General features: G+C 45.3%; 1 protein-coding gene across 2 annotated transcripts; it reads right to left on the bottom strand.

Annotated features, from left to right (window-relative positions):
- Positions 1 to 8,439: 8,439 nt before the first annotated feature.
- Positions 8,440 to 19,290, bottom strand: HERPUD1 (homocysteine inducible ER protein with ubiquitin like domain 1). 2 transcript variants are annotated; one of them, XM_065925371.1, is made up of 8 exons: positions 19,028 to 19,282; positions 16,123 to 16,200; positions 15,959 to 16,033; positions 14,888 to 15,018; positions 12,324 to 12,446; positions 11,420 to 11,770; positions 10,007 to 10,112; positions 8,440 to 9,203 (listed from the first exon to the last, which is right to left on the bottom strand). In XM_065925371.1, exons 1-8 carry the CDS (start codon positions 19,172 to 19,174, stop codon positions 9,039 to 9,041), a joined length of 1,176 nt encoding a protein of 391 aa, XP_065781443.1. In that variant the 5' UTR covers positions 19,175 to 19,282; the 3' UTR covers positions 8,440 to 9,038. The 2 variants fall into 2 exon arrangements, with proteins under 2 accessions (XP_065781443.1, XP_065781444.1); XM_065925372.1 differs by lacking the exon at positions 8,440 to 9,203 and having other exon boundaries at positions 10,033 to 10,112; positions 11,574 to 11,770; positions 19,028 to 19,290.
- Positions 19,291 to 25,014: the final 5,724 nt, after the last annotated feature.

Raw genomic sequence — 25,014 nt, 5'->3', positions numbered from 1 at the left:
CCCATATCCTTCCACCTGCCTTCTATCATCATGGGCGCTCTGCTCCATGCCATCACCTCCTTGCTCTGACCTTGGATTTGCGGCTGTCAGTGGAGCAGTCGTCCCTCCTATAGCCCTTGTATGTCTATCACTTCTCCTCCCTCTTCCTCCATGAAATTCCAGCTCCTTGAACTGTAAGCCATCAGACCATACTGTTCCCTCCCTTGTGACTCCTCCAATGGATCCCATCTCTCTTTGGCTAGAACCCACATTCCTTACTAAGGTCTAGGAGGCCCTATGTGATCCGTGCCCCCTGCTTCTGGATCCCTTCTCCCACCCCCCCACCCCCTTCACTCAACGTCAGCCACCTGCAACCTTCTAAAGCAGTGGCTTTGCGGACCTTGTTCCTGCCTCAGGGCCTTTGCACTTGCCTTTCTTGCCACTTGGACAACTCTTCCCCAAATCTTTGCTTGGTGTGCTCCAGCTCGTCATTCAGGTGTCACCTCTCAGAGGCCTTCCCTGACCACCGTCTAACCACCTGACCTTCTCCAAACACACCACTCTAGAATATCCCCACCCCAGTATTTTTCCTATGCTTCCCCCACCCCAACCCTTGTTTTTTTGTGTCCACTTGCTTCCTTGTTTAGTCTGTGTGGTCCCGCCAGGATGTAAGCTCCATGAGGGCAGGCACGCCAGCCACCAGGAAGGTCCTGGGTACATCACTGAGTGTTAACCCCATGACATGTGCCTGCCTGTGTGCTTGTTGGCCAGCTATGCAGCAGGAAACACAAGCTTTTGCACACTCAGGCCTGCGTGAATACAAGAGGCATTACAAAGTCAGCTGCTGCTGGATCCCTGGGTACCACTGTGGGCAAAGTCACTCTTAGAGGTGCCAAGTCGGAAACAGCTACCATTTATATCCTACCCCTTCCACCCTAAGGACTTGCTGTTTCAGTGGAGAACTTGCTTCTACCTCTTCCCACAAGCCTGCCCTGCCACTTTTGGAATAGGAAACCTTCCTTGTGAGGCACAGAGCAAAGCCTGGAAGGAGCAGCCCCCATATGTATTTGGTCTCAGGCAGAGCCTAGGGAGGTACCTGATTCTAAACAAGTGACATAGCCTGTTGGCAGCAACCCCCCACTAGCCAATATGGTGCATAAGGCTGAGGAGTGGGATCCCTAACCTCCAGAGCTGGGACCCTTTATCGGTCAGGGTCCTAGCAGAGAAACAGAATTCATAGATTAATTATTTGCTTGTTTCTGTCTTTCAAGGAATGGGCTTATGTGATTGTAGAGGCTGGTTGGGTGAGCCTGACATTTTAGGACAGGCCAGCAGGCTGAAAACTTTTGATAAGCAGCTGATGCTGAGGTCCTCGGGCTTAATGGAAACCTCAATTTGGCTCTTCCGATCTTTCACCTAGTTGGATGAGGCCAACTATCCAAGTAAAGGATAATCGCCTTTACTTAAAGTCTGCTGACTGTAGGTGTTAATGATATCTGCAAAATAATCCCCCCAGCAACACCTAGATTAGTGTTTGAATAACTTGGCCTAGCCCAGTCCACCCTTTATCAGCTAGGTACCCTCACACTCTTAAACCACACTTACCTCCAGATAAAGTCAGTAACACAGCCTTGCTTCCATTGAATGTGATGTGACTATCCCCCCCATAATCCAAACGCAATGATCCTTTCCCCAGGAGAGGATGCCAAATCCTTGGGTGATGGTCACTCTTCTCTATGAGATCCTGTAACTTAAATCCTATGATGCAGGGGGCTTCCCTGCATAGGAAGGAAAAGGTCTGGTGGTTAAGACTCTGTGATTCCACTGAAGGGAATCCTGCTGATCCTTGGTCAGGGAACTAGGACCCCACACGCCATGTGGCTAAAGAAAGAAAACATTCTGTGATTGTAAAGCTAACTATTTTTAATTCATCTTATGTTACATTACAAGGAGATAAGACAAAAATATTTACTTTATATGTACTATATATCTATCCATAATATACAAGTTTATGTATGAAGTTACCAACACAGTATAACAAATTGAGGAAGAAATACTCATAATTACAGGCCTCATTTCTGCAACTGGTCACGCAGATGTAGTTGCTATTTACAACTACTGTTTTTCACTACCCGTTCCGCACCCTCAGCAGCCACCTCAGCTGGTCTGGTTGCTGGGGTGAACCAAACTTTCATTTCTGAAGAGTCAGGGCCATTAGTAGTCCTGCCTTCATTGGATTTTCCATCGACAGGCAGGGTAGCCTTAGGGATCTCCAGGATTCCCATCATCTTCCTTATCTTCATTTGGGTAGTAGCAGCCCAATCTCCTCTTGATAGTCAGATTCAACCAGACACGCCAATAGGATAATGCCCTTCTCTGCCTGTTGATTCTGGAGGCATGAGAGCCCGAAGTGGCTGGGGAGCTGACCTCCCAGTTTGATGGAATCATCGTTGTGTCTCCTGGAAGCACTTCTCCCTGTGTGGGTTGAATTGTATCCCAAGATTGTGCCCATCCAGAACTTCGGGATGTGAACTTCTTTGGAAATAGGGTCATTGCAGGTGTAAATCCAGCGGCTCAGCAGTTACTCAGGAGGGAAGGGATTTATCTGCAGAGAATAGCAGATGCCAATCTTTCTCTAGCTCTGGGTCCCACTCAAAACAGGCAGCTTTTCAGGTCACTTGGGCCTGAGAGTAAATAAGCCAGAGTGACACACCCGAATGAGGACTACATTGCTCCAAAATCCAGAGGACAATTTTATGTTTTGCCTGGTTTTTTGGCTGTAGGAGGGGCTGGATGCCAATAACTTGTCTGAAAAAACCTATCTTGACACGCACCCAACCATTGTATCACTAGAAATTTCACTGAGGTGGAAGGCCCCTGACTCTTTTTGGAATTTATTTCTCACCACCTGACAATGCAAATGTCTTTCTAGATGGAATTCCCATTTATCATCAGTGTTCAGCCGGTGGGATATTTTGTGGAAGGAAAAGGTGATCAAGGTCCCTGTAGACCAAATTGTAATTACATTGGGTGGCAGAGTTGATACACCTGAGGCAGGATGGTGAACGAGTATCTTTGGATAGCCAAATGAAAGCAAACTGCTTCTCGTGGTTTAAACTAACAGCCATTAAGGGAAAAGCACTTGTTGGATCAGTAGCTGAAAACCAGGAATAGGGGATGTGTAACTCGCTCAAGTAATGAAACCACACGGAAGAGCAGCTGCAATTGGAGTCACCACCTCCAGTCACCAACGATAATCAGTTTATGATCACCCATGTCCACACATTTCAACAAACAAAGATCATGGCTTATGGTTCCAATAAGTGAAAGTGAAGTCGCTCAGTCATGTCTGACTCTTTGCGACCACATGGACTGTAGCCTACCAGGCTCCTCCATCATGGGATTTCCCAGGCAAGAATACTGGAGTGGATTGCCATTTCCTTCTCCAGGGGATCTTCTGATTCCATTACTTCATGGCAAATGGACAGCGAAACAATGGAAACAGTGGGAGACTTTACTTTCTTGGGCTCCAAAATCACTGCAGATGGTGACTGCAGCCATGAAATTAAAGACACTTGCTCCTTGGAAGAAAAGCTATGACAAACCTAAACAGTATATTAAAAAGCAGTATATTAAAAGTATATCACTTTGCCGACAAAGGTCCGTATAGTCAAAGCTGTGATTTTTCCAGTAATGTACGGATGTGAGAGTTGAACCATAAAGAAGTTTGAGTGCCAAAGAATTGATGCCTTTGAAATGTGGTGTTGGAGAAGACTCTTGAGAATCCCTTGGACTGCAAGGAGATCAAACCAGTCAATCCTAAAGGAAATCAACCCTGAATATTCATTGGATGGACTGATGCTGAAGCTGAAGTTCCAATACTTTGGCCACCTAGTGCAAACAGCCAACTCATTGGAAAAGATCCTGATGCTGGGAAAGATTGAAGGCAGCAAGAGAAGAGGACGACAGAGGAGATGGTTGAATCGCATCACCGATGTAATGGACATGAGTTTGAGCAAGCTCTGGGAGATGGAGGTCAGGGAAGCCTCACGTGCTGCAGTCCATGGGGTTGCAAACAGTCGGACACGACAGAGTGACTAAACAACAAAGGTCATCCTCCATGACCCACTTGTCTTCTGCAGAAAATGAGGGTTGAACAGAGATGTGGGGTCAGCACTGCTGCATCTCCTAAGTCCTTGATGGTGGCGCTGATCTCTGCAGTCCCTCTGGGGATGTGGCATTGGTCTCTGTGTACACCTTCCTGGGTACAGGCAGTTCTTGTGACTTCCACTTGGTTTTCCATAATAAGCCTCACTCCACAAGTGAGGGAACCAGTGTGGGGATTCTGCCTGTTGCTAAGTACAGACGCACCTCTGAGGTACTGCGGGTTCAGTCCCAGGCCCCTGCAATAAAGCAAATATTGTAATAAAGTGAGTCATATGAACTTTTTGGTTTCCTAATGCCCATAAAAGTTATGTTTACATTATACCATAGTCTATTAAGTGGGGAATAACATAATGTCTAATAAAACAGCACATATCTTAATTTAAAAATACTGTAGGGACTTCCCTGGTCCAGTGGTTGGTTGGGCATCTGTGCTTCCAGTACAGGGGTGGGTGTAGGTTCGATCCCTAGTTGGGGGAACTAAGATCCCACATGCCACAGGGGGTGGCCAAGACATTAAAAAATAAATAAAACACATCATGCTGACAAAATATAAAATAAAAAATAAAATAAAAGTACTGTATTACTACCCTGAAGAAGGAAGTGGCAACCCACTCCAGTCTTCTTGCCTGGGAAATCCCATGGAGAGGGGAGCCCGGTGGGCTACAGGTGAAAGGTGTGTCCTCTGGACCCTCCCAGGGTGGGTGAGCAGGTCTGACATGATAAGTTCACAGTAAACATTCCAATCTCCCTATGATGAATACCTTCTACAGTATACCAAGGTAGTTCTGTCATTTCAGCTTCCTTAGTGTGGGCCACCCTTCAGCCTATGTTTCAGCCAACTTAACTATCAGAACCATTTCTCATTTTTCACGCTGAAACAATCTTTGCTTAATGGGGAGGGAGGTGGGAATGGGGTTCAGGATGGGGGACACATGTACACCCATGGCTGATTCATGTCAAGGTATGGCAAAAACCCTACGATATTATAAAGTAATTAGGCTCCAATTAAAATAAATAGATTAAAAAAAAAAAAAAAGAATCTCTGCTCAGTGGACTGTTAGTAAATCCAGGCTGGGCTTCCCTGGTGGCTCAGTGGTAAAGAGTCTGCCTGCCAACGCAGGGGACCTGGGTTCGATCCCTGGTGTGGGAAGGCCCCACATGCCACAGGGCAACTACTGAGCCCATGAGCCTAGAGCCTGGGCTCTATAGTGAGAGAGGCCTCCGCAATGGGAAGCCTCTGCACTGCAGCTGGAGAGTAGCCCCCACTCACCGCAACCAGAGAAAGCCTGTGAAGCAACGAAGAACCAGCATAGCCAAAAATAAATACATTTTTAAAAAAATTAACAAAAAATAAATCCAGCCTGATCCAACTTGATGTTGCTTCCACCACTAGGCCACACCCATTAATAATATCCAATTTCACCCCACCCTGGAACTGGCCGTATAAGTGGGAAAAATCATGCAGTTCTTTAGGTGTGCCGCCCAGAGCTGTTCACTTTTTGAGGCCTGCTGGGACTTGCCTCTGGTTTTAGATGTAGAAGCAAAGGGAGGTGGGGGAGGTGTAGGTCCCGAGAAGAATCAGCCGCTTCTCTCAAGGGAACTCCCTCAGGGGAGGCCATTGCAGTTTCTTCACACAAAGGGTTAACTCCCTTAGAAACAGGTGAGAGAGCTTCTTCTGACAAAGATGACTTGGAACCTTTCTCTATTAGCCAGATCATAGATTCGCTTGGCTTCTGATCACCTCCCTAGCCATCTAAAGAGTATTTACCTCCATTGCTCATTATGGATGTATAAGGTCATTTCTTACCAAGCACCTGTGTGCTGTCCAAACAAGCTGTTTATTAACAGTAACTTAACTGCATTTCCTCAGCTGTGGCCCATTTTTCAGTCCTGGGCGGGTCCACAGAAGGGAGAGGCCACAGACCACACACCCTCCTTCGAATGCACATCGGGATATTAAATGCCCTCAGAGCCCTGCAGTGAAGAAACCCACCAACTTGTGTCAGCTTGAGGTTTCCAGGTTTACCTGGCTGTGAGATCATTTTCCCGGGGCCTCCCAGGTGGCTCAGTGGTCAAGATCCACCTGCCAAAGCGGTAGATGCCAGTTCAATCCTTGGGTGATGAGGTTCCCCTGGAGAAGGAAATGGCAATCCACTCCAGTCTTCCTATCTGGAAAATCCCAGGGACTGAGGAGCCTGGTGGGCTACAGTCCATGGGGTTGCAAAGACTTGGACACAACTGAGCGACTGAGCATGAGCTCACTCTCTGGAATGTTCCTTCCATAGAACGAGGGTTCAAGAAAACACAGCTTGAAAAACACTAACTTAAAAAGCGATGACTGCCTGAGCTAACATTTGGGAAATTTTTTGGTTTATGCTTTCAGCTTTTTAACTGCTACTTAACAACAGAGACTCAAACCAACAATTTCCAAAGTATTAACAGTAGTATGCAGTACATTCTTCTGTGACTGCAGTTAGTAACTGTCGTGGAAACAGTTCTTTTTGCCATATCTCGCACCCGTCAGAAGTCTTTAAGCCTTGACTCTTGTCTGAAGGTTCCTTTCTTAATGTGGCTAGGGACAATCTGAACCCTTGTCAGCTGTCCTTAGGAGCACCTATTCTGAGCCTGTGGAATCTGGAGTTTAACTGATGCAACCGGACACCACAGGGAGAGTGAGTGGCCTCACTACTTCAAAAGCAGGAGCCCAGCACTGCCAGCTGCCTGCGGTTCCGGGCGTCTTTTCCAAGCGATGCTGCTCCTGCTCCTGCTCCATAAAACGATAGGCTTCTCCACTCAGGAATTTTAAAATGACTTCATATCAATTCTTAATGACCACTTTGATCAATGTTCAAGTACACCAGGAATCCAGCTCCATGGCAGGAGGGGAGTCTCATCTCTGTACTCTCGTTTCGTCGGTGACCCTTCTCTGCAGCTCCTCACTCTCTTCCCATCACCCACTTCTCACTCGTAAAACTGTAGAACCTCGTCTTGAGTTGCTTCTTCCTTCAAGCAAATATCACCTTTGTAACTCATCAATCATCAGTGGCTCCTGACTGGTCAGTCCTCCGTTCCAGAAGTCTGGTGTTATTTGAAACTCTATGCTATTTTACTCCTTACATGATATCTTGGTTGGCTTTTAAAAGCACAGTCATAGATAAAATTGGAGTCCTTTCCAGGTGGTGATAAGAGGTTAAGAATCCACCTGCCAATGCAGCAGACACCAGCTCGAACCCTGGGTTGGGAAGATCCCATGGACAGAAGAGCCTGATGGGCTACAGTCCATGAGGTTGCAAAGAATCAGACACGACCAAGTGACTGACCACACACGTGCACACATAAACACACACATAAAACAGCTCTGCCTCTACCCAGCATCTGGCTATGAACTGTTCAGGGAATGCTTATTGGATGTCAATGATGTTTCCAGTCATCATTGTAAACAATGATGTTTACATGATCATGACCAGGACTTCCCTAGTGGTGCAGTGGATAGGAATCTGCCTGTCATTGCAGGGGACACAGGTTTGATCCCTGATCTGAGAAGGTTCCACCTGCCGTGGAGCAACTAAGCCTGTGAAGCACAACTACCAAGCCTGCGAGCTGCACGTACTAAAACCCGAAAGCTCTAGGGCCCAAGAGCCACAACTACCAAAGCCCGAGTGCCTAGAGCCTGTGCTCTGCGACGAGAAGCCACTTCAGTAAGAAGCCCTTGCACCACAATGAAGAGTAGCCCCGCTCACTGCAACTAGAGAAAGCCTGTGCAAAAAAAAAAAAAAAAAAAAAAAGCAATAAAGATCTAGTGCAGCCATAAATAATCATGACCATGACACAAGAAGCGGATTTACTTTGCTGAAAACAACATTCCCAGGCCTTTAGCATTCTACTTACAGCATCATTCATGTGAAAAATACACAGCACTCTACTTTTCAGATTAGTCTCAAAAATAATACTTAAAAGAAAGATTAAAGTCCAAAAGTAAAGCTCAGCATGACAAGTGAGCAGGTGAAAAGTACTTAAAGCCACTAACTTTAAATCGGGGGAATTTAACGCTGATGGGTTACAACATAAGCCAGTATTGTTTAAATCAGGAAATGGGGGGTGCAGGGCAAACACAAGCATAATTTCAGTAAGTTAAAACTTCCGTGGCCTTACCTTATCTTCTTAATCAGTACAGATGGTCTTTTTATAAAAAGAAGCAAAATATTCAGGTTACTAAAAAATCAGCAACTCAACTGCTGACCATCCAGTGACGATAGGCACAGAATAAACAACTAAGATGACAGGAGTCTCTGCCAGGGTCATTCATAGTAAAACTTTATTGAACAGAAAACCCAGCAAAGGTTTTCACCTCTGCAAAGCTCCTCTTGGTTTAAAGTAAAGCACTGCATTTTAAAAAGCAATTATACGTAAGTCTTTCCTAGAAAAGTCCTGCTAAAACATGTCTAGCAATTTCAATGATTATATAAAGTAGTACACTTAGTGTAATTTAAACATTCCAACAGGAATCAAATCGTACCAGCAGAATCATTTCTGCGTCTATGACATCTATGTACAAACACTCATGCAGACACACACATCTGGAAAAGTTCCTCAGGCATAAACATGCGAAACTAATGCCTTCTACTTACAATGCCTATTAAACTACAACAGTATATATTAAAGCTCTTCAGAATAAAGACATGAGAAGCCTGTAGGCATGTTTTGTTCATCAATTTGTATCATGGCTTCATGTCTTATTTTCTGCTTTTGCTTAATCACAAAAGCATATCATCCTCTTATAGATTCTTATACTATTTCTGTGCCACTGCCATGTCCAGGTAACGAAATCGAGCCAGAATCAGATGATCAGTCCACGCCTGTCAAAGCCTCCAGCAACCAGAGAGGAAACACTGTCAGTTTGCTATGGCTGGAGGGCCTTCTGGAAGGAGAGAGGCAAAGAAAGTCTTGAAGACAAGCCAGGCTGTGCTCATAAATGAAGGGCTGGTCTGCTCGTCATCCCGTACATCCCTGTCTGGAGGGAGGTGGCTGGGATCTTCAATTTCAGGATCAGGACCCCCCTTGTAGGGAATAAAACACAAGGAGAAAACAATTAGGACTGTGACAAGCACCCAATAACGTTAGGCAAGGGCGGAGTGACTCCCTGGGTCCCTGCCCATAAGCCAAGCGATGCAGGCATGACCGCAGGGATGACATCGCAGGCTGGACAGAGCTCCTCCTCTGGCCTCCACAGCACAAGTGTGCTGGAGCGCTCTCATAGTTTTCAGCATCCCTGGCCACAGCATCAAATGAAGTAACTACACCTTCAACTATTATTAAGTTAGTAATTAAGCTTGCCACTTAACATTTTTCTAATTTTGGCAGTGTTCCTAGCTAAAAAAAAAAAAAAAGAAAGCAACTAAAACTGGAAACAGAATTCTAAAAACAGATACTACAGTGATACTTTATATTAAAAACAATCTCCTTTAGGATTGTGCATTAAAGTGCCTTATAGAAATCCTATTTCTGTATGTTATTTTCCAAGAAATCTATTCTGAGAGAGAGACAGGCATATGTTCCTAACTCTTAATTAGAATAACTCTCCATTAGCAGTTTCCATGGTATAATACATTGTTACTAAGCATGAACACTCAAAATAGTTTCAAAAACCATTTATATAAACCAAAATGCAAATTGCCACACAACAAAAATACCTGATGAATTTTATGACTGTTTTAAAAATAGCTACTGCTCTAAGAATAAATTTGAAAAAATCTTGAAATATTTAGTCTAATACAATGGAAAAAACCACAAGGTATTTAATTAAAGATGAAGGACTTCAGGGCCCGGCACTTCACACCGGGTTCACATGGAAGCTCCATACCTGGAAGTTATTGTTGGGGTCTTGATTCACAGCCTCCTGAGGAGGACCACCATTCGGGAAGTTCTGAACTGGCCTCTGTCGAAAGGGAAACCACCCGACGTGATGCCTTCGAAGGAAGCATATTAAGTCCATCTTAGTGAATAGAGTGAGATGTACTCAAGAATTTAAGGGCCCTCTTGATGAGGTGAGATCCCCCTCGCTCCCCTCCTCTCCTCAGAACAGGACCCGATTAAAGCTTGAGGCCAGACCCATCTGCAGACACATTCTACCAGGCCAGGTGGAATGTGAGGTTCTTGATGGTCACTATGGAAACTATGCCTTATTTATTACTGTGTGCCCAGCAACAGAAAGAGCACTTGGCACATAGTATGTACTCGATACATACTTGCTCATCTGAACTAAACCTTACACTTGAAAACTTGAACAGAGAGGAAAGGAGGAAATCCATACACAGCTGTGACTATATGTCATAACATACTAATAAGACCTAGATTTGGTCACCTTAATATATGATTCTAGAGATGATAGAATTTAAAAATTACCTAAAAGCTTTATCTGGAAAATCCACTTAAATCCAAGTCTTGAAGCAAACATGACAAAATATTAACCATGATTAATAATGGGTGTGAGTACTGAATGCATTTTTCTAAATATTTCTAAGATTTTCAAAAACTAAAAAAATCCATTTTTCCTATAGGGGAAAAATGTCTTCAGTCAGTTTTCACCACAAATAAGGACATGTCACTCCAGGCCAGGGTTTCCCCACTTCGGCACTGCTGATGTCCCAGGCTGGGTATTTACTGTGGGGCTGAACTGTGTACCGTAGTATGTTTAGCAGCTATCAACTGGATGCCCGTAGAACCACCTCGCCCCACCACCATCCCCACTGTGGTAGCTAAAAAATGTCCCCAAACACTGCCAGATGTCTTGAGGGTAAGGGTTAGGGTTACAGGGAGACGTAAAACCATTTCGGTTGAGAACTACTAGCACCATGGATACAGTCAAATGCCAGGCCTGCAACAGTTCCCTGACCCTTTAGGACTACGCCACAGCCAGTGGCCTTCATCCTAGAAGGCAGCTGTAGCCTGGTAAAAGATAAATATGTTCTTATTCAACACAAACACAATTTTTCTTTCCATGCCTCAGTGCGAAAAGAAGCCTGGCAGGTAGCTTAACTAGAGGAAAAGAAGAGAATGTTGTTCTTGTATCAATACAGATTTAATTGTATTGTTGGCAATGCACAACCAAGCCATCAATTCTTGATACTGAAAATGCCAGAAGACTTATTACTTAAATATACCTCCTTAAATATTGACTGAAACTGCTCAAAAGAGGAAAGTCTGCACTTGGCTTCAGTCATCACATAGTGTAATTTGTAGTAGAGAGGGAATAAAAGCGAAACCATCTGCTTACAGGTACATAACCACGGTGGCCCCCATGACCATGAGGAATCGGCTCAGGGAGGAGTAGAAATAGAGGATACTGAGAAACACGGAAAATGTAGCGGCCGAATAGGTCCAATCCAACCAATCTCGATTTATCTCATCATCTTCTTCCACAATGGGGCCTCCTTGAGCATTCATCCGCAGATTCTGATTGGCCCCAGGATTAACCACCACTTGTGGAGCAGCGTTCTGATTGGCGGGCTGGTTTTCAGCTGGAAATTGGTTGTGGATTGGGGCTGGAGTAGGCGCAGTGACCACAGGTATCTCTTGTGCACTTGGTGCGGGGACAAAAGCCCCTGATGCAGCAGTGGCCGCTAAGCTAAGATAAAAACAACAGAGGCAGATACTGTTGAGAGCAAGGCATCCTGAAGACTGGTTCTCATCATCTCATTTACACAGGGATCTTTCACTATTAAGAATTATAAGTAGGGATATACAAATGCCGATTTTCTTTAACTTAGTGAAGAACTTCTTTACTAACAATTATATCTTTAAAAGTTTTTCTGCTCCTAAGGGAAGCCACTTGGTACATTTCATCTGGAATTAAACACCAAGGCCACCAAGAAAGTACAGTGCAATAGTAAATTAAAATTTTCATAAACCATTAGAGATACCACAAATTGAAAAGGAAAGAACATATTCTACATAAAGTCATCAAACCATGGATCATACACAAGCACACCTGTGTCAATACACAAGTTAGTAGTTACCATTTATACTGTTCCACCCACAGAACCAGACACAACAGGACTCTGCAGATAATAATGAACACACACTCATCCCTCCATTTCTAGCTTTACAGGAATCATGGACTCGCGCTCCTTCCGCTCCCAGGAGCCCTGGCCACACCCAGCAGGCGGGGAAACACTCACTACTGCATGTAGTACTGCCGCGCGTACATCTGCTGGAACCAGGAGAGCTGCAGCCAGCCGTAGGTTGTGTAGCCCGAGAAACCAGGCCCCAGGCCCTGGAACGCCGGCTGGGCTGCTTCAGGCCTGTGAAAGATAATAAAAAATGCTCGTTTTGAGTTGGCTTAGTATGAATCAATGAAAACCAAGTTTAAATCACAATCAGGAATTCAAAACAGAAAGAGACGGAAGACTGGGCTTTGTGATAGTTACACGTAGATTTCCGGGTGAGGCACCAGTGCAATGCAATCACAGAAGGTACTGACAGAGCCCTCCTGCCACAGTCTGGATCCCATGCGAAAACAAGGGCCCTTACCCAGCACCAGGTTCTCATGTCATCACCCTGACGTACAAACAAGCTGGACCTTTTCAGTCTGAGTGGATCCCCACCCTTATTTTAGACTTGTAGAGTCTCACTGAAGGTCTAAACCCCACTATTCATCCTTCAGGGAGCAGCTTGAAAAAGTCACATCTCTCCAAAGCCTTTTCTGCAGGAAATCCTCCCCTTCTCCCAACACCATTCCTCTCCCAACCCTAGATCTGAAATATAAAGGGGGCAGAGTTATGTGCGGCATCACCCAGCCATGCTTACTGACCACCTGTGCCCTGTGAGGCCACCAGGCTGCTATCTCACTGGATCCCCAGCAAGTCTGTGGAGCTCTCCAGCCACTCCATTTATAGAGGGGAGCCTGAGGACAGCTCAGGGAGGACAAAGGATCTGGATGAGGCCGCTCAACTCCTAAGTAGCAGGGCTGGATCTAAGCCCTGTTTATATGACACCAAACTCTTGCGTTTGTCATTCAGCACAGCCTGGGGCAGGGTGTGTGTGCGAGTCATCTTCTGCCTGTGAGCCCTACACAGTGCACTTCTTTGGCATCACATCACAAAATACAAACTAACACAACTGCAGAAAGACCAGGAATAGTTGCGTGGTCATCTGTGCTGGTCAACTCGTATCCTTAAACAAAGGTGCATGCACTGTCTGTCCAATAAATATTTGTTGGATGAAATCAACAAGTTTTATGATGGTGAAATTCACAGAGATACGAGCCTCAACTTTCAAATCATACGGTCAAAAAAAGAGAAGCAGTTTTAAGAGCATCTATCCAATAATGAATTTGATTATCTGACTTGTACGCTGACAACAGTATTTTAACCAAATTCCATACCCGGAGTACTTCTAAAATTGTATTCTAATACAAGTATGTCGTGGTACAATACTGTTTTTGATTATTTAAAGATACAAGGTCCTAATGTATAACGCAGGGAACTATACTCAAATATCCTGTGATAAACCACAATGGAAAATAAAAATTTAAAAAGAATGTATATACGTGTATAACTGCCTCACTTTGCACACAACACTGTAAGACAACTGGGAGCTCACGCTCAGTTGCTCAGTCGCGTACAACTCTTTGCTATGCTATGGACTGTAGCCCTTGGGGCTCCTCTGTCCATGGGATTTTCCAGGCAAAAATACTGGAGTGGGTTGTCATTTTCTCCTCCAGGGGATCTTCCCAACTCAGGGATCGAACCTGGATCTCCTGCACTGGCAGGTGGATTCCTTACCACTGAGCCACCTGGGAAGCCCCATGTCAATAAAAGCTGCAAAAAGACAGTGTGTGTGTAGAAAGGACAAAATAAAGTATTTTTGTTAGCTCTGATGATGACACTCCAGATATACAAGGTAACTACAAGGCTTTTATATCCTGAAGTATATGGGGGTGAACTGACAATGTCTGAGAATTATTTTTAAATACCTCAGGACAAAAGGAAAGGAGGAATAGATAAGGCAAGTATGGCAAAAAATTTTAATCACTACATGAAGATTCATTATACAGTTCCCTCTACTCTCATGTGTATCTGAAATTTCCATTAAGAAAAAAACCAACTCTTCATTCCTCAAACACCTGACTGTCAACAATCAGGTATTAAAAACCAAGAAACAGAAGGCAGGGGACTCAGAGAGTAAGACAGTTTCAACTCATAATTAATAAACTGTTTTTCTCCCATAGGATCTTTCCTAAAAGGTGTTCTAAGGGCTGTAAAATACAAACAGCACACCATGTAGACACTTCTGGCTTCTGCTCTAAAGAAAAGCTCTAATTGTACCCCCCTCTCCTAACTCCAGCAACACAGTTCCTGGCAGAGCATTTCTCCAATGATACCTTCCCCTTTTGTCAGCCACTGTTAGGACAATGCACAAAGCCACTCGGCAAAGTGGCTGCAGAGTGCTGACAACAGCCGTTCCAGCGCAGCAGCACCGATTCCCACCGTGAGGTCAGCGCCGTGCGAGGCACACCCACGTAGGAGGAGAGATGCCCAGATTTGCATGATGTGCCTCTCTACTTTCTAGATGTTCCTACAAGGCCATGTATTAAGCTAAATACATAAAAGATCTTTAAAGTGAAGCCCTTATAAAGCAAAACTGTGTCCCTTTTAAAGTTCCATGACTTAAAGTACAAACACAGCTTATTTGTAAGTTGATGCAAATGATGCATATTCATGTTCTTTATGACAACACTCACCTTGAGATGTTCTCCCATCCAGAGGGAGGAGGGTTCCGAAGAACCTCCCTCTGCCTTAAACCGTCACTTGAGGAATCCCCAGGGGACTGTCCCTGATTCAGACCAGTGGGCTGCTCTGTGGCTTCAGCAACCTAAGTGCAACATGAACACAAGAACAAAAGGCCTGATGCAACTGTCTGAAATCAAGCTTCAAGGATTCTTTCGCTGTGAATGGCTTATGTCCCAACCCTGACCTCTGAACGTGACAAAATCAAAATAGATGCAATGTTACATAAAGATATTCTGAAATTTTCTCAACACAGTATCAGTACAGTGATACTAAATTTATACTTTTTTCCTAGAGTAGCTATGCTGTAATTTCACTGAAATCTTCCAATGAAGTTATCATTGCTGAGAAAGCAATAGCTTCCTGTTAACGCTCTATTCATCTTATGGTATTAAATTTACTAAATCAAGAAATTAAATTCAACTGATAAGGCTTATAAATACAACACAGACCTGAAGTATTTCTTATAGTACAATCAGATGTTTCAGGATGTACTGCTGTAATGCAATTTTAGAGTGTATCACCACATTAGAATATTAGTAGTGTATATTGAAACTAACACTGTGAAATGAAAAACAAGGGACTTTAACCATTTAACATGAGTCTTTATAAAGACCGTGGTCTTTTCCTATCCAAACAAATGAAAATTTCCAAAGGAAATAGAGTCACTTTTTTACTCTATAGAAATGAATGGTTCCTTAGAAGAAATTTATTATGTGCTAAATTCATGACTGCCTTGCTACTTTGGCAATCTGGACTCCGAGCCACTATAGGTCAAATTGTGTCCCAGAAAAAGAGTATACTGCAGAACTCCACTTTTCCACTACAAGACTAATAGAACACTCTACTTCTTATAGTAAACTCTTATTTGTATTGATAACAGTTTATTCCTGATTCTCACTGGGGAAGAGACAAAATATTACATGATAAAAAAGCTCACTTATGAGTTTATCCCAACTTCCTTTCTTTCTACCTTGACAGTCTGAATGACACCAACTGCCACAGTCATGAAAAAGCAGACTTACCTTTGCACCGGCTTCTGGCATTTTTGAAGTACTCTTCACATTGCACACCAGATGCATAACATGCCGTTTTTCCTGCTGAAAGTAATAAGGAAATACTTTAGGACTTGAATTCAACCCGGCTAGTGCTTAAAAACATTCAAAAAGTTAATAATATTAAGTGATACCTTTGGAAGCAAGTCCCTGAGACACTGGTGATCCAACAACAGCTTTCCGGAATAAATTAACCTCTGGTCCTCGGAACGCTTATGGAAAGAAAGAGTAGCACAGGTCAGCAATTAGCCCTGCAAGTTCCCAAACAGAAGACACTGTTTTATACAAATATTTAAATTTTTTCCCCCCAGCATCATAGGAGAACATTTTTCCAAAGGCCCCATATACTTTTATTTAGAAAATTCTCAACTTTAAACTGATTTCTAACATGCAAACAAATTTAGGATGGCAAACTACACCCAGTCCACAAAGCCTATGGCAACCTACTTAACTCCTAGGGAGACTGCTTTCTGCCACGAAAAGCACCAATCTGGAGTTCCTACAGCAACCAACTTCAAAACCTCGTTTGGTCTCAAGAGAACTCAAGGTGAGTCTTTACTAAAACCACAGAACACCGTCCCAAGATAACACAAAGCAGTTATAAACTTAAAGTTCTCCAAGAGACTTTTCTCAACATACAAACGCAGCTAGAGAGGAGACGGTGTGTGGCAACACTCCACACAACCCTGTGAGATATTTAGCATGCCTATTTTAACGTGGGTTAGATCTCTGGGTCAGGAAGGCCCAATCCAGTATTCTTGCCTGGAGAATTCCGTGGACAAGAGGAGCCTGGCAGGCTACAGGCCACAGCGTAGCAAAGAGTCAGACAAGACTGAAGCACCTTAGCAAGCAATTTTAAGGGGGAGAGGGAAAGTCTAAAATTCACTTGTCCAAGGTCACGTGCTGCTAAAGTCAAGATTCCTAATCCTCTTCTCCATTCCAGCGATTTTAAAACCACAGTGGTGCCACACACTTTTATACAGATCTCACTTTTAAAATCTATTTTTAATTCCCTTAAAAACTGGACTTAAAGGCTTCAAATGATATACACCAAAGTCAGTACACCGGAGAGCATCACCAACTTCTTAACCTACTCTTGCCAGAATAACCAACTATGCAAAATTTGGAATAAACCCATTCCTGCGAATTAGCCAGAGACACAAAAGCAAGCTGTTTAAAACAAAACAATAACACTATCTATTTATCTGTGTAAATCAGGATTTTTTTTTTGACACTGGGCAAGTATAACAAACTACAGAAATATACTGAATGTTGTGTTCACCATCATTCTCAACAACTGAACTTTTTAAGTAAACACTATACACTTGGACTTGTAAATGTTATTGCATAGGTGGGATCCTGCATTATTAAAGAGTTTCACACTAGGAAAGGTTTGAAAACCACAGGTGCCTGTGATTTGAGGCCTGTTAAAGGCCTGAACTGACCCTGGTGTCTTTACCCAGAATGCTGATTTGAAGAAAAATATATTAAGCAAACCACTATCAAAAGTAAGGCTTCTCACATTACAAAGCAAATGATGAGTGTGCTTCAGCCATAATTTTTAAACACAAATTTACGTATCTGAGACCTTTTACTTACAACTTTAGGTCCTCAGACCAGAGTGATGCTCCTCACCCAGGGAAGCTGGAAAGTAAAGCTCTCCTCCAAAACACCGCCTTTCACCAAATGATGCAACAAGAACCTACACCTGCCTCGCCAATTTGTGTATCTAATAGCCATTCTCATAGCAGCTTAACACCTGGTTTCTTGGAAGCAACTATGGTGATCTTGCAAACAGTGCCAAGATAAATGCTAACAAAATGGGAGTCTCTTAAACAAATAAGTAAATTTCAAAAGAACGGCTCAGAAGGGACACTCACACTTCCACCTTCTTGACAACAGGGAACAAAAACAACCTGACCCATGAGCCATGGCACGTAATAACGATTCAGATAAGGAGGGACAATTTCACAATCTCGTCCTGACCTGATGCCCTCTTCTGTTTGACTGAGGGGAATTACAGTCCTGGGCAGCAAAGAACACTGCTGACACTTACATAATATTAGAGTAAAAAAAATTAGAAAGTAAACACAGGAAGGTCCAGTTCATGGCTTCCATCACGTGGTGGGGAGGGAGGGCCGTCTCTAAGGGTGATGTTGACAGATGTGTCAACCAAAACAAAGCGAGGAAATCTCTGTAACTGAGGGCCCAAAGTCTTTAAAACCCAGACTCGGGTAGGTTCCTTCCACCTATTTGCGTTCTAAGTCACTCTTTAGCAGAAAGCGCACGAGGCTCCTCCCTGGGACTAGGCAGACGCTGTGGAGTCCAGCTCACAGGGAGGGGCCCTGAGGCGGAAGGTGGACCCGGAGGGGAACAGCCACGTCCTTGCTCCTGGGTGTGGGGCCTTCGGTACACACGGCCCGGCGCTCACCACGCTTATCTATGGCCACTGGCCTGGGCTTAGCCCCTGCCCTCTCCTCTCCCCAGGGAGAGGCCACATCAGAAAACCCAGTTTGCAGCCTTCACGTTTCCTTATTTCTAACCTAATCAGATACGATCCTAACCAGGAACACGTCGCTCTGACGTTTGGTGGAAACTGAGGTTTGGAGGATAAAACGATTCACCCAAGGTCAAATTGCTGTTTCAGCGGCTTTGCTAAGGCTGGAAGTCAGATCGAGGGGACGGGAAGGGGTCTGGAGAGGTATATGGCAGAGTTTGGGGACCTAGGAGGCGACGTGACAGGGGAAGGCGGCCCCTTCAGGAAGGCGGGGCGATGGCGGCCGGGGAGGAGGAAGTGGCAGTCACGGGGCCAGGTCAAGGGGCGCCTAGGCGGCAGGGCACTAAAAGGGGGAGACCACAGGCCTGGGAAAATGGCCTTGGGGGGAGCAGCCATTGGAGGACGGCCGGCGAAGGGAGAGAATGCAGGGAGGGGAGGTGGACACGGCATCTCTAGGGGGCAGGGGGCGCCACGAGGGCTGCGAGGCTGACAGCCGGGGTGGCGGGGTGCTGGCAGCGGGAGTTGGGGGCCCCCCCTCTCACCGGGCGCTCGGGGTAGACGCGGCTCAGATGGGCCTTGAGGCGGCCCACGCTCCAGCTGCGGTCGGCGCTCAGCTCCAAGTCTCGGTGGCGCTGGTTGGGGCTCTTCACCAGGAGCGTGACGGGTTCAGGCTCGGGCTCAGGGTCCATGTCGACGGCGCCCCCAGACAGCAGGGAGGAAGCGTCCCAGCCGCCAGCAACTCCCGCAACGACGGTTCCAGTCTCTGGGGCGCGCGCCCCCGCCTCCGGCACCTTTTATAAGCACCCCGCGCCCGGACTCTGCGGACAGAACCCTTTGTGGCTGTCGCCCATTGGCTGAGGCGGAGGCCCCTGCCCTAACGTGGCCCAATCGGCGCCCACTTCCGTGGGCGGAAGGGCGGGCCAAGGCCCGTGGCCGCCGGCTGATGCAACCCGCGGCGGTGGCGTCACCCGGAGTCGCGGCTGCGGCTGGGGAGCCCGGGTTCGGTGACCATGCTGGGGTGCGTGCGGCCCGCGCGGGGTCCCTCAGCCCTGGGGACACTGGCTTGCTCCGTGGCTCGGGGTGCTCAAGGCCGCTTAGGGAGGGCCGTCCCTGCCAAACTCCCGGTTTGGCAGCCTCTGCAAATTGTTTCCTCATAAAGCAGCACCCCCGCCCCTCTGCCCCCAGTCCCACTTGCTCTTTCCCTTCCCAGGGGTGGCCCGAGACGTCAGGCACCCGGGGCAGTCGGCGCCGCCCCGACCCTTGCCTCGGCTCAAAGAACCGCTGGGCGAACCCAGTTTGCGGCGCCCTAGGAGGGCCAGCAGAAGGGCGGATCCTTCCTGTGGTTAAGGATGCAGGAATCTGAGCCAATGTTGCCTGTTCATCTGTGACCTCAGTCTTGAAAGTTACACCCCCAAGTGTGGGACGTCATACTGAGTCCCATCCTGAGGCAGGGCACAGTCCATGTTAAGCTGGGGGACGTTGGAAAAAGTCCTCAGTTTATAGGATACTAACATATGCTTCCTTGAAACGGGCTGAGAAGGGAAGGCAGGCTTCTGTTTTCCTAAAAAGTGACCTCAAAGGCCTTGCTGCTGTAGACGCTCCCTCTCTCTGTAGGAAAAAAGGTCTTGAAAAAACAAAACTGCCATTGTGCTTAGCCCATCCTTGTTCCAAGCTTGTTGGGATATCTGTTTTGCCAGGTGTGTCAGAAGTTTGGTAAGGGCAAGAGAGTAACAGGAGGAACCTGCTCTGGTTGGTGGATGTAGTGCCATAAACTGGGTGGCTTAAAGGACAGAAATATATTAGTGTCTCATAGTTCTAGAGGCTAGAAGTCTGAGTTCAAGGTGTTGGGCAGGGTTCGATCTTCTCAAGGCAACGCAGAAGAATCTCTTCCCTTCCGGCAATCTCTGGCATTTGTTGGGGTGATGGTGCATCATACCATTTCTGCCTTCATGGTCACAATGTGTCTACCCCCTGCCGCCCTCCAGTGTTCCATGTCCTCACATCATTTTCTTTATGCATGTCCCTGTGTCCCAGTCCCCACCCCACCCCTTTTATAAGGACACCAGCCATATGGGATTAGGGTTTTACCAATGACCTCATCTTAATTGATCATCTGCAAAGATCCCATTTCCAAATACCTCATACTCGGCGTTGAAAGTGAAAGTCACCCAGTCGTGTCTGCCTTTTTGCGACCCGGAAGTCTCTAGATCAGAATACTAGAGTGGGTAGCGTTCCCCTTCTCCAGGGGATCTTCCCAACCCAGGGATCGAACCCAAGTCTCCCACGCTGCAGGCGAATTCTTTACCAGCTGAGCCACAAGGGAAGCCCAAGAATACTGGAGTGGGTAGCCTATCCCTTTTCCAGCAGATCTTCCTGACCCAGGATTGGAATCGGGGTCCCCTTCATTGCAGGCGGATTCTTTACCAACTGTGTTATCAGGGAATTGGAGGACACTGTTCAATACATAACAATCAACCTAAATGTAACACAGAACAGGGGTGGTTTCCTTTTCAGCAGTCTTTGTACCAAGAAGGGAAGTGGAAGCCTTTGGAGATTATTGGCCACATGCTCAACTTTGTGTGATTGGTTTTTGTCAACTGAGAAGGGCTCAGTCTCTTTTTCATCCAGGCAGGCTTCACAAGTGTGACACCTGTGGGACCCTACTCTTGGTTTAATGCCCTTCTGAAAATATTGAATAAATTTTGAACAAGCAGTCCTGCATTTTTGTTTTTCACCTGGTCTCACAAATTATGTACCTGGCCCTGTTTTTCATACATCGGGATGGAAAAAAATGACTGATTATAATCTGGTAGTCTTGCAACTAGTGAGACGCTGACCAGTGAGGCCAGGCCAAACAAGACAAGCAGAGGCCTCGGAGGAGGCAGCCAGGCGGAAGATAACAGCTTCATTGGGTATTTAACAATGCCACATAACATGGTTTCCTGTAGCCTACAGTGACAAGAAGCAGGTCCCCTTAAAACGGCACATCCATTGTCACTCAGTAGTAAGAAAGTAAAGGGGTGTGTTTTTCCCTAGGGAAAAGGCAAGCTGATTTCTGTGATTCCCTGTTATCTCTCCAAGACAACTCCTTGTAAAGGACATCTGTGATTCCGCCTGTAGCACACAATTGTTCCTCATATGCATGGAGGATTGGGTCTAGGACTTCCCCCACCCCATAGAAAAATCCTTTGCTGCTTAAGTCTCTTCTATAAAATGGTATAGTATTTGCATAAAGCCAATGCAACATCCTCCCATATACATTTTTTTAAAAAACCGTTTGGCCACGAGGCACATAGTTCCTGACCAGGGAATCGAGTCTGCAAAATTTGGAGTCTTAACCACTGGATCACCAGACAAGTCCCATTCTCTCAATATACTTTAAATTCATCTCTAGATTACTCATGATACCAAATACAATGTAAATGCTATGTAAATAACTGTAAGAATACAGTTTAAATGCTATGTAAATAGTTTCCAGACAGGAGCAAATTAAGTTTTACTTTTTGAAACTTTTTGGAAGTTTTTTCTTCAGAATATTTTCCATCCATGGTTGGTTGAATCTGTGGAACTCATGGCTACAGAGGGGCAACTGTATTTACAAGAACATTAAATTCAGGTCAACATGCTGGGAATAGAAAGATAAACATGGAGTGACCCTGATTTCAGTGACCTTACAAATAAAATGACCATGATAAGATAGTGCAAAACAGAAATAAAAGTCAACCCAAAAGTCTCATACATTTCGGCAGGATTTATGATTACACTGAGGGATTACACAGAGGAAGAAGGAGAGGGGAAACAGAAGCCTGGATAGAAGATGTGGAATTTGAGCTGAACTTTGAAAGATGAGTGGGATTTGAGTAAAAATAATAATGTCAGGGACTTCCCTGATGGTCCAGTAGTTAAGAATCTGCCTTGCAATGCATGGGACGTGGGTTAGATCCCAGGTAGGAGAACTAAGATCCCACATGCTGTGGAGCAACTAAGCCTGTGTGCCACAGCTATGGAGTCTGCACGACACAACTAGAGAATTCATGCTCCTCGAGGAAAGAGCCTACATGCTACCAAATAATAAATAAAGATTAAAAAAAATAATGTCAGCAATTATTGATTAAGCTCAATAGGGGATTTATACACAATTTGTATGGGTAAGTAAAAGTCAGTGGTTCAACTGATGGATGAAGAGCCAAAGTGCCTATTTCAAACCCAACTTATGTTGCTTATGAACTCTGTGACCTTACGCAAGTTACTCCACCTCCCTGTACCTAACTGTCCTCATCTGTAAAATAGAAAGAACCATAGTGTCTCTTTCACAGAGTTGTTGTGATAATTAAATGATATAACATTGATAAAGATCTTGGGAAAGAGCCAGACACTTAGCAAGTGCTCAGTTAATATTGGCTAATAGTATTCAGGGAACTGCAACAAGTCCAGTCTACAGGTTCCTAAGCCTGATTGTGAAACAGAATCATCCGAGGGACTCTTACAACGCCAAGTATTGAAAAAATACAGAGCAATCAGAGCTCTCATACGTGGCTGGTAGGAGTATAAAATCACCACCAGGGAATTTCCCCAGAGTTTATTTTAAAATAATAATTATGATGATGTCAGCAAGAGGTAAGACTGAACCAGCTTGGGACCAGCTTGGGACCAGCTTGGGACCAGCTCAGGGAAGACTGTATGCTCACCCTTGAGAGTTGGTTTTATTTTGTGGGCAGTAAGGTTTTTGAGGAGTAGAAGGCACATGACCAGAATCATGTATGAATCCGCATCATGAGGAAGGGCTGGGTTTGAGAAGAGACTTGGGGTCTGGAGGCCTGAGTGTTTCATTCAAGAGAAAACGTAGATCAGCACTAGGATAGAGTTAAAAAGGAAATGTGAAAAAAGATGGGGGGGAAAAAGACATAGCAGAAATAAAGCAGGAGGGAAAGAGGCTTGGGAACAAAGATAGGTTCACGAATAGAGCTAATGGCTAACACAGAGGGGAGTGCTTACCAGGTGCCAGACACACAGCTTCCAGAACTTTGCATTTGATCCTCACAGCAACCTTATAAAGTAGAATGCTTTTATTATTGCTATCTCACAGCTAGGGAAACTGAGGCATGGGGAGTTTAAGTGACTTGGTTGCGTGCATGCCTGCTAAGTTGCTTCAGTTGTGTCTGACTCTTTGTGACCCTATGGACTGACTCTAGCCTGCCAGGCTCCTCTGTCCATGAGATTCTCCAGACAAATACTGGCATGACTTGCTATGCCCTCCTCCAGGGGAATCTTCCCAACCTAGGGATCGAACCAGAGTCTCATCTCTTCTGCATGGCAGGCGGGTTCTTTACCACTAGTGCACCTGGGAAGCCCAGACGACTGCATGAAAGTGAAAGTTGCCTAGTCGTGTCCGACTCTTTGTGATCCCATGGACTATACCGTCCATGGAATTCTCTAGACCAGAATAAAACCCAGGTCTCCCACATGGCAGGCAGCTGAGCCTCAAGGGAAGTCCAAGAATACTGGAGTGGGTAGCCTTTCCCTTCTCCAGCAGATCTTCCCGACCCAGGAATTGAACCGGGGTCTCCTGTATTGCAGGTGAAATCTTTACCAACTGAGCTATCAGGGAAGCTAATCTGAGACTTCACAAGGTTTAAAAATGTACCCGGGGTTAATTTACTTGATAAGCTAAACAGAGAATTTTCATATGACCCAGCAATTCCTTTCCTAGGGATATATCCAGAGTAGTTGAAATCAGGAATTTAAATAAAAACTTGTCTATGAATATTCATAGCAGCTCCAGGTTCATGGCTCTGCTGGCTGCTTGGGTTTGGCTTCAGGGCAAACACCGCTCAGGTAGGCCCTACCCTCCAGGCCTGCATCCCAGGCAGGATCACGGCTGAACTCTGGGGTCCAGGAAACGTCAGAAGCCCACAGTTTCCCATCAGAGCCACCAGTCCAGCCCTCTTCTAAATATTCTGATTGTAGTTCAGCATTTTGCTTTAAAAAGAAAAGGAAAAAAACAGTGTTTATTCATCTTAGGTTTTATAGTGCCTTTTCGTAAATAAAAAAATCTTTCCTAGACTCCAAGCAGAATTTCGACTGTGTGTTAGTTTCTTTCTTTTTACTCTAGCAAAACCTCCAGCTTCCCCAAGCTGGTTTCAGACTAGATAGAGCACTTAAGCAAAGATGTGTAAGATCACAGAGATAGCAATGTTCTTGTCATAACGGTGGGGCTTATTATTCTCCTCTGTGAATTTTATTGCTCAGCCCTCCCGTTGAACTCTGGGCTTCTCCTTTCCCAGCCCATAACAAATATGTCTGTTCATTCCTCTAAATGCTTATCTCTCCCCTGGTCTGGTCAGCTTTTCGTGCGCAGGCCTAAGTCAATCACTCAGGTCAGCAAGATTTTACCTGTGGGTCTGGTTCTTTATAAACAGTCTCTGGCTCTCTCCCCGTGCACCTTGCCTCAATTCCCAAAGCCTCCTCACGTTAACCAACCCTACCTTTCTCTAAGATAGGACCTTTGGACGTTTCCCATTGAAGACAG

The sequence above is a fragment of the Muntiacus reevesi genome, chromosome 2 (genome assembly GCF_963930625.1).
Source record: "Muntiacus reevesi chromosome 2, mMunRee1.1, whole genome shotgun sequence".
Lineage (NCBI taxonomy): Eukaryota > Metazoa > Chordata > Mammalia > Artiodactyla > Cervidae > Muntiacus > Muntiacus reevesi.
Note: the sequence above shows the minus strand (reverse complement) of the source record. Positions and strands in the feature narration are given on the sequence as shown.

Excerpts from the sequence above, each read along its gene's own strand:
- HERPUD1 (XM_065925371.1), bottom strand. The coding sequence starts at position 19,174 with ATGGACCCTGAGCCCGAGCCTGAACCCGTCACGCTCCTGGTGAAGAGC. Across the intron at positions 16,201-19,027 it reads GCGTCTACCCCGAGCGCCCG|CGTTCCGAGGACCAGAGGTT; the intron begins GTGAGAGGGGGG and ends TCTTTCCATAAG. Across the intron at positions 12,447-14,887 it reads GGATGGGAGAACATCTCAAG|GCCTGAAGCAGCCCAGCCGG; the intron begins GTGAGTGTTGTC and ends TATCTTTCACAG.